Genomic DNA, 12,372 nt, shown 5'->3' with positions numbered 1-12,372 from the left:
GTCAACAGGTGTCCTTCATCAGTGTCGGCTGCGCTGTCTTTTATCTCGTCTCACCTTTAATAGTGTTTCTCCATTGTAAAGAACATAAACACACCTAAATACACACATTTAAAGATATAATGTAACCTTATGTAATGGCTTAGCACCATTGGATTTAAAAGTTTTGTTTCATTGACAAATGAAAAAAGAAAATAAACCTAAACACGCCTGTACCTGGAAACTCCTCATTAGCATCAAGAGCTTGCTCAGTGTAATTGATTTTGTAATGACCCGATGAAGTTCATGTTACAGAGAACAGGCCATTCATCACTTCTCCGCTGTGTTTGTTAAAAGCTTCACCCACCGTATCCAGAGAGGTAGCAGCCTTCAGGTCAGGCAGGAAGCCAACTTCGAGCAGGTGCAGCAGAAAGCTCTGGTCCTCAACGCCATATACTCTGTCCAGAAATAGGACCATGGGGGCTTTGTGGTCTGGACAAAAGCAGGCTGACATGTCCGGTTCTGTCATTGACCCATCTGGATGAGATTAAGGCAGAGAGAGGAAGGCGTGACATTCTGAAGTGGGTAATCCATGTAGTGAAATACACAGAGAACAGGCCACAGCACCTAATGGCAAAGGTTTTTTATTTTTAATTAGAGGAGTTGTGTGTGTGTTCATTAGGCAGATTGCAGCAGCAGCAGCATGTGAATGAGAGGCTGGTGCGGTCTTCACTCTGGGCCTGCTGACAGAGCTTGTGTGGTGGTGCGCCCAGCAGCAAACCTAAGAGGCGAGTCTTTCCTAGCTTATGCAGATCAATCAATAGAGCAAGACAGCTTGCTATTGAAATGATCTGGCTTACTCAGAGCTATGGGAGTGTGCAGTAAAATGTTGCTGATTAAAAGGGCATGAGCGGTGAAATGTAATGAATATCCTTCTGCTTTGGACCCAACGTGCAAAGCAGGAGGATAGATAGTATAGTCTGCCTTTTATATGTGATGTACCTGCATTTAAAGGTTAGACCTTCTGTTATGACACGACCACTGATGGTTGAAAGCTGTTGGGAGCAAATATCAACACCAGTACCTTTGTTGATGATGGGCATTTTGAGTGGTATACTGATAATGCCCACAAGGTCTTCAGTTGGTACCAAAGAACGCAGGATGGCACGGATGCGTAGAGCTTCACCTTTTCCCTTGTTGATGAGCTGGAGGAGGAAAAAAAGAAGTGAAAACAGGGAAAACTAATATAAAAATGTACAATATAAAATCACAGAAAAAAAACCAAACAAAATACATACATGCATTTCTGGTGCGCAACGTCCTAAAAGGTCTATGAGCGCAGAGTAGAAGGACATAATGGCATTGCCCATGTGAACCACCTCCTCTTCATCATCGCCATCAGCAGACCTAACAGTGGGAAATTAGCATAGAGAAAGTTGAGGAACATCTATGAAGGACAACACAGGGAATGAAGGAAGCTAATCTTCCAGCTAATTCCTCAGCATTGATTTGATCTTTGCCTTTGTGGCTTACACGTCAGAGCTGAATCCTTGGACAGAGCCCGGCAGGTCCAGAGCGGGCGTCTCAGAGATCTTGATAGCTTCTTTCATGGCAGCTAACAGGCCGTTCCCACCCTCTCCCCTCAACGCAGGTCCAAAACACTCTGGACGACGGATTAGCAGCTTGACCACAACGCTTGAGTTCTCCTCTACACTTTCACCTTGTACACAAACAATATGAACGGACACAAGTAAATACAGACCAGCATGGGAATAGATAATTATGCACATAGCTCAAAGTCACAGGCAAAATGCCAAGTGGACTTTGCCTTGAGCAACCTGAAAGAAGTTGTAACTCTGTTACAAGAAGTCAAAGACAAGAGTGGGAGATAGTAACAGCAGTCCTACCATTGACGAAGACAGCAAACCGCAAGAAGGAAAGGTATCGTTCTCCTTCAATGGGGTTCCAACCAATGTCTGGATAACCTTTAGCCAGAAGCATTGGACAACTCTGGAGACCACATCCTGCTAGGTAGGTGACCACCTATTGATACAACACATACATAGCATCTATTCATTCTTTCTAATGTGTTTATCCATCACAGTTTTATTTTTAGTATGTCCTCATTTATACAGTTGGTATGCAGCTCCCTGAGTTTCTAATAGACTTTTTGTCTATGAAGATCGAAATCTCATGACAAGAAAGACAACACACCTTGTCCAGATCTGGCTCCTCCAGCGCTAGAGCCAGGCCGTTGTTGTCCATCACTGAGGAAGCGGCCACATCTAATGGAGTGGATCCCCTCATAGAGGGTGAGGCTGCACAATAAAGAACACACAAGCTGCTTATTGTCCACTCTGCCTTATGTAATATATCTGGACAACTAGCCTGTATATGTCTTCTTGTATGGACAAAAATGCTTTGCAAACAGCGGAGAGTGGTGTTTCAAATCGTTGTATTAGCATTTGACTGTGAGCGGAAAGAATGGAGTTGATTAGATTTTGGTTGTGATCGTATGATGCATATTACATGTAGTGACACTACTTATACTGTCACAAAGCGTGTCACCAGTTTAATGAACAATCTGTGAAGTGTGTTCATGTGTGTGTATGAGCGAGTGCATTGCGTGGCCTATGTGCCTTCCTGAGTGGGTGCATGTGTGTGTGTGTGTGTGCATCCAGGGGAATCGCTCTCTCTTGGCACAGCAGGGTGCTCACTAAGACTGTGGCATTGCCATCTTCTAACAGAATGTGAGATGAGTCGCTCCCCTTGCTAAGAAGCTCTCAGTGCACTGACTTACAATTACACACACATCTTCTGAGGTGTGAGTCTGATGTATGTTAGCTCAGAGACGCAGAGCAAGCCCTATGATGGTAAAAGTGTCAACCATTTTAATGAGGATGCTGGGGTTTGTTTTCCGTTCATACTGAAGGTGATTTTACAGACACGTTTGTCCTTTCCTTCACAGTTTCACATACAACATCCTACTAACCTTTATTTGTGTCTCGTGTCTTCAATCCGTAAATTGATGAAGAACATTAGGATCACTGCTTCAATCACACAGCTAATAATCTTTATGATAACATGGTTTATACCCACCTAGTCCCACACTGCTGTTCTCCAGCAGGTAACTGAGGTGGTCAAACATGGCTTTCTGGTTCTGACGGCTGATCCTGCAGAAGTAGCAAAGGAAGCGACAACAGCTGGCCACCATCTTGGGGAAGGCAATTTCCTGTAGGGTAGCACATACAGACTAAGAAGGGTCAAACATCTGGCCTGGTTATGTTTTAATTAAGAAATTGCAGTAAGTTTTTAAGTCTCAGCAAATGCAAATTGTGCAAAAAATATTGTAATATGCCCAACAGCAGGTTTTGGGGGGTACTGAGTTCAATGTAGAGGCTTCCTCCAGCCTTGATACTATAAATTCTGCTGCATATCTTTGTATCTAATTAAACTCTAAAAGGTCTGACACCTTCACACGCTGCCTGCCACAGTCTACCCTTTGTGGCCTCAGCCTGAGGAAAAAAGTCCACCTACTGGGACCAAGTCTTCATTAACCACACATTCACCATGTGAAAAATAACACACATGACAACTGGTCTTTCTTTTAGCAAGGTGCATCATTTCCAGCGATGGTGGTGCAGTGTGGAGGCGAGTGGAAGGGGAGCTAAATATAGAGGTAGATGTTGTTAAACCTGGGATTTGTCTCCTCCGAGCACATTGACCATGACCTCCATGACAGTCTCATGCATGCCCAGTATTCTCATTAGGTTCGGGTGCTGGTAGAACACTTTGTTGTTCATGATGTCGCTAAAGGGAAAAAAAAGAGACAGAGATATTGAATATTAAACAGTATTAACCTGACAAAAATAGATGGGCAATTTCAGGTGGACTCAAGAAAAGTTGGCCAACTGACCCAAGTCCATCAATCATGAGCTTCTCCTCTTCTTTTCCCATGCGGACAGACAGCAGCGACCTGATCTGACCCAGCGAGGCCAAGAGGTTGATGGTGTCTTGCACAGAGGCAGCGCTTATGGTGTACGCCTTCCTCATGGCGCGAAGCAGTTCGCCAATGCTGTCGTACTGTCTCCTCAGCAGGCTGAACATCTTGCGTACGAGCTCTGGGTCCTGTATGTGACATTCCTGGGCCCAGCTGACCATGGTCTGAGAGATCAGCTCCTTCAGATTGGCTGGGGATAAAAGAGTTGGATTAACAGGATATTTGTTATTCTGTTATAATGGATGGCAAACGGTTTAAAATTAAGCACACGTGGAACACAAGCCTTTATTAATTTAGAGTCCTATTTACGGTCACCTGACAATGGTGCTTACTCTTCTTCAACTCAAGTTATTTTCCAGTCTGTTACATTCAAACCATTTAAACAAAGCTGATTAACCCTTAGAACAAAGAGCATTTTGGCTGCTTTTTTCTATAGGCAAAAAAATTTATTTTCACCAACTATAAAAACACACATGAAGAAAAAAGAAAAGAAAAACGGTCTAATTTTGTGACTTCTGCACAATTATTGCCACTTTACATCACTACTAAAAATGCGATATAAAATGAGTAATAACTTTGACTGAATATGTGACCTATAAACCCCCCCCCAACCCCCCCGGATGTCCATATTATAAGGAGTTGTGTAATATTCCCACTGCAATTTACCGTGGGTGCACCTGCGGCACAGTGCACTTAGGGTTAAACCTATAACCTCTCTGTATTTCACAGTACAGCAGTGTTTCGATCACGTGTCACTCAGCGACATTCCTAAGCTGCACACAGGAAGTGATTTGTTTTATGTCAAGACAGACAGAGAGGCAACAGCAGCATTGTGATAGTAAACCCAATTGGCTCTAAACAGGTTGAAGTATGAATCAAAACATAAAGCGGCACCCATGGGAGTGAATTCTACTGCTCAAAAAAAACCTGGTGGCTCAGCAAACAAAGGCTCCTTCAGTCAGGTCTGATATTATTGCACAACAGAGCCCGTTTTCAGATGAAATTATGTTGTTTCTGTTCACCAAGACCAAACACAGGCAGAATGAAGTGTGGTGACAGATATTTATCAACACAAATGAGTCTCCCATAATATCTCCAAATCCTCTTAAGATCTACCCATCAGTGCAACAGCTGTTGACAAAGATTTGGTTCAGACTTATGGTTAAGTGTTAGGTTCTACTTTATATTTTCCCACTTTTTATTCAATAAAAAGTGAGGACAACATAAAATTGCTTTACCTTTGGGTCAGTATTTGTTTGCATAATCAGGGATGTTTTTCCCTCTTAAAATTAAACAAGGACGCTTTCAAATGAGCCCGGGGATTTGGTTGTAATCACAGGGGCTGAAGAACAGAGGCATTCAAAATGAAATAAAATTATATTATTGCCCTAAACCTATAGTGTAGATGTGACTGGACGATTCAGGCTTCTCTCATTTTAAACAATACAATAAAAGTGATTATTTATTGAAGAAATTACAGCAAAGTCTCCTAATCCTTACTGCATAGTATTGGCTTTGGAGGAAAACATACTCAGAACAAGACACAACAATTGTCCTCAAGACACTTCCTCCTTGAGTAGATCCATACAACGATAGACACACTGAGTCATCCTTTATATCCAAACACATATCTATCTATATAATCTATAAGGCTGATGTTAAAAGAGCCTTCACTTGACTACATGCTTAAATTTTTACTCAGAAGACCACTTCTGCGACACAATTACGACCATGAGCACAAACAGCAAAAAAAACAAGAGGCCTGTGGTATGTGCATGTGCGCAAAAGCCTACGCCTTTAAAGCAGAGGTAATCAGTTCAACAATGTCATAATTATTTTCTTCTATTCTACGGAAAAGAGAACAGATTGTGATCTCAGTGGAGCGGAAAAAGACCGATGTGTTACGTAAAGAGCAGCGGAGGGGAGGTGGAGGATGTATTAATAGTGTTGCACGTTGTGACGTTCCACTCCTGTGGTTAAACTGAGACATTTGTTTGGACAGCTCAAATGTGGGCTACCCTTAAGGCTTCATTAAAACTGGATCAATAGGTTTTGTGTGGGTGTACGTATGTGTGTGTGTGTGTGAGTGAGGGCGTACGAGTGAATGTGCCTGTTCATGAAATATGAATACACAAAGGACAGAAAGGCATCAATTTAACAACTCGGAAACCATAAAAGATGGCGCAATTTACACACAATTGATTTCTTTAAAAGTATTGCAATTAGGTGATTGTATTTTTAAGGCCCCTGCGTCAATTTGGTTGATTGGTTTACCAAAACTACCTGACACCAGGCTGTCAATCAATGTACACGTGTGTGCATGTTTGTGTGTGATGGGGGGGAGGGGGGGCAGAATGTAACACAGTCAGCAGTAACCGATCCTTTCGCCGTCGAGAGGTGCGTGGGTGTCGGAGACAGGGCAGACGCACCATACTGCACCGAAATAAGAAGCAACAGTTCTTCCCCCGAGCCAACATGCACCACTACACCTGCCTCTCGTTCTGTCACATGATCAAACACGTTTGCTCGTGCCCCTCCTGTCTGTTCCCCTCACTACACACCTGCATACAAATCTGACCGGTCTAGAGTTGCACTAATAAAAGCCAGTGGGCTTGAGAGCTCTCTCTCTCACAGACACACACACACACACACACACATAGTGGAGCGAGAGATTTCTTCAAGGCACATGATAAAATTGGTGTAAAAACCAATTTGTTAAATTAGGGAAATTATTAATTTTGTCCTATTACTGCACTCTAGTGAAACAATGGCAAAGATGATGATAGTGCCTCTTTTTTCACCACAGACTCATCGAGCAACATGAAAGTGACAGAAGGAGGTTAACATACAGTAACCGTTCAGAATGCATCATGTCTTCTTCACTCGCATTCTGAAAATGATATAAAACGAGCAAAACAAAAAGTGCATTATGCGACTACATAATGTTTGAGCTCATGCATTGTTTACGTGTTCGCTTTTGTGCCGCGTTCCTCTTCGCTGACTTTCTGTTTGTTGGTGGCGCCGCAACCAAGAGTCTATGATCTTAACACTAATTTACCGAAGTGACGTGATGGTCCTGAACTACAGCTGCAACCATAAACAAATCTACACCAAAATCCCAGTGCACAGACAGTATATCTAATTGGACTTGCAAGCATCTTAAATTTTTACTTCAAAAGTAGACAGGGATTTGTCAAAGGGTTTTCAGCAGTAAGAGAAACATCTCTAGTCTCTTTGTAAGCAATAAAAGGAAGCTATGTTTCTTGCTTTACTGCCGTAACAATGTAAATCTTGGGAAAGGTCACATATAAGAGAAAAAGATTGTGCCACAAATGGAGACATGGGCTGGTAAAAACTTATATAGTGTCAAAAAACACAGAAAAATTTACCATGTGATTTTTGCTTACCATTTAGGTAGTCATTTGCAGTTAGAGATTGATTGATTGGTCGACTTCTGCATACAATTTCTTCTGCATTCATATTGTCTGCAGTCGCGATTGTGTCGTTTTTTTTCCCCCTCACGTGTACATTGACATAATCAGGTGAAGGATTCAGTTTTATCACTTGTTTTTTTCCCTCATCTCTTATCTCTTTTAGAGAGGCTGACAATAAAATTGAAGCCGCTTCTCCACCCGGCTCCCCCATTACCATAATGAAAATGAAAAAGAAATTGAAAAGGAAATGACTGCCACCCAGCGAGTCGGTCCACGTGAAATTGGCAGACAGATTGAGGCGAGATTTAAAGGGTGCCCGTGTCGCTTTGCAATTCGCCACGTGCTTTGAGTGAGGAACAGAGAGAGAGCCCGAGCAGAAAGACATGAAAAGGAAATGTAAACAAGTAGAGTGCCGTTGGTTTGGAAAGGATAACCTGAGTTCATACATCTTTGTAGTAGAGAGACATGTGTTGTAGAAGCAGTTTAAAAAAAAAAAAAAAAACAGGGCACAACAACATCAATGCCTTGCTCAAAGGACTGTTGAAGAGTTTCCTAGATATTCATCATTTGTTTCATAATGTTGCTATGGTTACAAGATTTGCACTTCTCTCTCTGACTAGAATATGAATATACAAATTGAATGAAAGTCGTTGTATTCCCTCAGGTTCAAGGACAATTATCCAACAGCTTTAGTAATAATTTTAATAACATAAGGGAAATAAAAGGGAAATCTGAGATTTGCTTACATGGTGCAGCTTGTTCCTTCTCCGTGGGCTTCTCTGCTTTGAGAGACTGGCCTTTAATCTTGTTCACCAACATTAGGAGGCGAGCTTTAATGGACGTAACTTGGTCATGTTCGTCTTCCTCCATAGGGATTCCTATACGACACAGACAGACAGACAGACGCACCATATACGAGGAGCATATATGAAGCAATGTCTCATCTCAGCTTGTATTTCTGTGGGTTAAGTAATGCCATGTGTGTGATGAGTTGTATGGGATGCACAGCAGTTCCTATGCCATGACAATCTGTGTGCAGTTTAATTATTTATCAAGGCACTGAATTGAGAGGGATGCAGAGGAGGGACTGGTACTGGTGGAGATGAACACAATGGAGCAATATAAAAACAGTGTGACATGTTGGATATAATAATACATGCTTCATGATCAAACCAATGAAAGGTGCTTCCTCACCACAGTGGAGCTGCAGCTGATTGTGAAAGTCGTAGAGTTCCTCCTGGATGTCAAATGGACACGGACAGTCCTCGCCCGTGCTGAAGTTAAGCAGCATGTTGATCTTAAAATATGAAACACATATGACGTGATAGTTTACCTTTTCTTTATTTCTTTCAAGCAATCTGGAAATGGTTTTGTCTTACAGTCGGATTCACAGAACAAAAAAACCCAGCTCTCACTCACAGCCGCAGTCACAGACCGAGGGACACCACGAGTCATTAAAGTGGCTGTGAAGCACAGAGTTCTATCCCTGGCTGTGACCCTAATGGGTCACTGTTATGTGTGTGTGTGTGTGTGTGTGTGTGTGCACTCTCACTGGAGCATTGACACATCACAAAATGATGAATTTGCCTTGAGGCTTTGTTCAATAGACCATACACACTAAGCGAGAGCTTTCAGTCACATTTGGAGGACCAGCTCTCGGTCTTGAGGCAAAACGAAGGGAAGTCGGGACATAAAAGCCATAATGGGATGTAAAGACGGGGAAATAAATTATCCATATATCTGGAAAATTAGAGACGTTATGTAATGAATCATCTCGTTACATGCATCATTTGAAGCAGGGAGCCCGTGGGCTTCATCCTTGTCATTCCCCTGTTCCTGTTCACCATGATTGTTTGACATCTCCTCCTGTCATGCATAAGTTTTGCCACTTTTTCCACTTTAATGTGATATATGACTTAATTACTTAAATAAATGTATAAAGAATTTAAATGAGCTAGTCTTGGAACCACGCGTGTAATTTGCCATCTTCCCCAAAATCTCACCTGCTCTTGAGGTGGCGATCGGAACTCTTTGGTCTTCTTCGCCGTTACAGCAGCAGACATGTTGAGCGCCAGCATCAGCTCGTTGTAGCGGAACTTCTGATTGTACTGCAGCTTCGAGACAAAGCTGTCAGAGAAAGACACGATGGCCTCGATGCGGTGTTTCAGCTCGCAGTCGCAGAAATAATGAAGCAGCTCACACATCTGGGGGGGAACAGACACGAGGGAGGGGGGCGAACAACAGATAGCGTTGGATCACTGTCGCAGACGCACAGATGCTGCAAGCAAGTCTACATTATCTCATTTATTTAAAGAGTCATTTTACCCAAGAGATCATTTGTTAAATATGAAGACAGACAAAGCTGTTTCATGTGCGACTGACTTCTGAATGTGTCTATTACAGTGGAGCAACAGAGCATTTGACTGAGAGCACAGCTGTGTTATTATTATGTATTTATCCATTGAAATAGCACTTGTGTTTATTCATTTTACATGTTTATCAGATTTAGGTCCAATCCCAGTGCTGTAGTGGTTAAAATCTAGAACTTGAGAACTTGATATGTCATCACATGAGCATGTTTTTTTCTCAGAGAATTAACATTATCAGCCATTTAATCATGACTCTGGACTATAGGCATTATTAAGCCATGTCAGAAAATGTCTCTAGCGCATGGGAATAGTGTGGGACCTGTTTATGATATGCACAAGAGACTACAAACTAGTTTTGGTGTGGTAAGTGTAGTTACATAACATTCTAACAAATGCTAAAACCTCATAGTCAACTTTTTGCTTTGGAAAAATCCCTGTTTGAAGAGCCACTTAGGCCTCTTACTTCACCCTAAGCCTCTGTTTCAAGAATCGGGACACATGTACGGCATAAAATGGGACTGAGCCTTAATGTCAGTGGTTTGGATTAAAGTTTAACACATTCAAAATCATTATTACCTGTCGCTTGACAGGCTCAGGCAGCCTCTTTTCCAGCAGCCCTTTCATTGGCTGTTTAGCCTCTTTGGCTGCTTCCTCTTCTCCAGCTTCCACCGCCTTCTCCTCAGCTCCGGTAAGTCCCTCTTTGTCTGTGGCCCCAGCGACTCCCTCCTCGTGTGTCTCTCTGAAGACGTTCGGGTCAATGAGCAGTAGGATCTTATGAACGTCCTCGCTCCCTAATATGCCCATAGTCAGCAAGGTGCTAATGAGCTTCAGGATTGGCACAAACTGGTACTCCACGCCTCCTCCGACAGGATCCCGGATGTGGTGCCCTCCACCTTGTACAGCCTCTGTCAACATTAAGATGGATTTCTCCTTCAGTGAATCCAGTGGGATTTGTGGGCTGTACAGATGCTCCCGTTTGGTGCAGATAAAACAGGGTGGGGCAAAGTTGAGGCGCGGTTTGAGTGAGGTGCTAAGCCCCACCCCCGGCGGGAGGTGCTTCTTGGAAGCGTCGTTAAAGAGGCGGATGGAGCGCGTCTCGGCCGTGACGGGGATGATGAATTCGTCCTTCATCATGAGCCGCGACTCTTTAGCCGTCTCCAGGTGGATGCTGATCAGAGCGTTGTAGAAGCCCTCGCGTAACATGCCTGACAAGTACTGATTGTCAATGGTGTACAACAGCTGGGACTGGTCCAGGTGGCTGCAGAGCGCGTGGGCCACACGGGTGTTGCCCAGAGCACAGAGGGCACAGTAGAGCTTCAGAGTGTGATAGTGGAACTTCCTCAGGTCCTCCTGCTCAGACAGCTCCATGATGTCAACGCACCTTTAAAAAAGAAAATGGCAAACGTTTTAAAATGAACTAACCCTTAGAACACCAAGCTAGACATTCTGATAAAAAAAAAATTTCACCAATTATATAAACACACCTGAGCAAAAAGTACTGAAAATGTTTAAAATTTGATTACATTTGTGAAATTTGGAAATACGTCACAGTTCAAAGTTCACTTTGAACTGAAGAAAAAAAGGTTCTATTTTGTGACTTCTGCACAATTATTGCTACTATATATCACTATATCACCAAAAATATGATATAAAACGAATCATAACTTTGACTCAACAACACATAAGAAGATGAAAAATTTTTTTTAAAGCCTGAATATGTGACCTATAAACCTGTTTTCATAACCTTTCTGTTGATCAGCTAATTGACAAAGATTTTTTTTTGGGATGGACAGTAGGTAGGTTTGTTTGTACCTGTTCTCCTCCGGTATGTGCACAGCCAACATCTGCAGGGGCTCCACACACTGCACCACCCAGCCGTGTCGCTCGTTGACCCGGGCCGTTTCCACCTTCAGGAATATGTTGGGCATGCGGCTCCACAGCACGGCACTGATGGTCTGCACATCTAGACGAGGCGGACACTGCGGCACTGGGTTCTTGTGTTCACTCTTAAAGATCGCCGATGACAGAGGCATGGCATTCTGAGGAGGGCGAACCCACAAATGATGGAAAGTGTGATGAAAAGAAGATGATAATAATAATAATAATAAAGAACATCAGTGTTGTGAAATGTCAAACAAGCCCTTAAAGAGCTATCGCTTTCATGACCTCCACAGTCCACACCATGATTTGCTAGAGTGTAACAGCTGTATTAAGTATGTTTCTCAGGGAGACTCTATCTGTTATTTGTCATGTTAATTGTGTCAGTGCAAACTCTCCCGCTAGTCACATAATCTCTGCTTTTTCACAGACATGCTGACATAATATTAGCCTTGTGGTCCTCAGTGGACCAGCCAATGTAGTGGTGCATAATCCTTTGTAGGGGACTGCATTGAGAAAACATGTGAGAAAAGATATTAAATGCTGTGAGGAGACATTTCGGGGGGGACTCTACCTTTATTTTCGCCAGCTCAAACTGGAAGAGGTTTGGACTTGTGGGTCTCACAAACACAGCGGGGAAGAGCTTGGTGTTTGGTTCCACCTGCGGCACAACAGAGAAAGAGCAGATTAAAATAAAAGGTCCAAACAGGAAGCA

At 42.8% G+C, this 12,372-nt stretch overlaps 1 protein-coding gene across 17 annotated transcripts in view; it reads right to left on the bottom strand.

The window, feature by feature from the left end:
- Nucleotides 1–12,372, bottom strand: part of LOC131445330 (ryanodine receptor 3-like) — an 89,851-nt gene that overhangs the window by 27,671 nt on the left and 49,808 nt on the right. For 9 of the 17 annotated variants that reach the window (XM_058616321.1, XM_058616332.1, XM_058616331.1 and 6 more), the window contains 15 exons: nucleotides 12,232–12,318; nucleotides 11,592–11,818; nucleotides 10,356–11,160; nucleotides 9,414–9,614; nucleotides 8,605–8,707; nucleotides 8,157–8,288; nucleotides 3,893–4,166; nucleotides 3,672–3,786; nucleotides 3,076–3,208; nucleotides 2,191–2,294; nucleotides 1,884–2,019; nucleotides 1,510–1,696; nucleotides 1,275–1,383; nucleotides 1,061–1,181; nucleotides 344–513 (listed from right to left, as the gene is read on the bottom strand). In XM_058616321.1, coding sequence (XP_058472304.1) covers nucleotides 344–513; nucleotides 1,061–1,181; nucleotides 1,275–1,383; nucleotides 1,510–1,696; nucleotides 1,884–2,019; nucleotides 2,191–2,294; nucleotides 3,076–3,208; nucleotides 3,672–3,786; nucleotides 3,893–4,166; nucleotides 8,157–8,288; nucleotides 8,605–8,707; nucleotides 9,414–9,614; nucleotides 10,356–11,160; nucleotides 11,592–11,818; nucleotides 12,232–12,318 — 2,904 coding nt within the window. Of the gene's footprint in view, nucleotides 1–343; nucleotides 514–1,060; nucleotides 1,182–1,274; nucleotides 1,384–1,509; nucleotides 1,697–1,883; nucleotides 2,020–2,190; nucleotides 2,295–3,075; nucleotides 3,230–3,671; nucleotides 3,787–3,892; nucleotides 4,167–8,156; nucleotides 8,289–8,604; nucleotides 8,708–9,413; nucleotides 9,615–10,355; nucleotides 11,161–11,591; nucleotides 11,819–12,231; nucleotides 12,319–12,372 lie in introns of all 17 variants that reach the window. The other 8 variants (XM_058616327.1, XM_058616319.1, XM_058616329.1 and 5 more) reach the window with 1 other exon arrangement.

The sequence above is a fragment of the Solea solea genome, chromosome 18 (assembly GCF_958295425.1).
Source record: "Solea solea chromosome 18, fSolSol10.1, whole genome shotgun sequence".
Classification (NCBI taxonomy): Eukaryota; Metazoa; Chordata; class Actinopteri; order Pleuronectiformes; family Soleidae; genus Solea; species Solea solea.
This window is presented reverse-complemented; position numbering and strand designations above follow the sequence as displayed.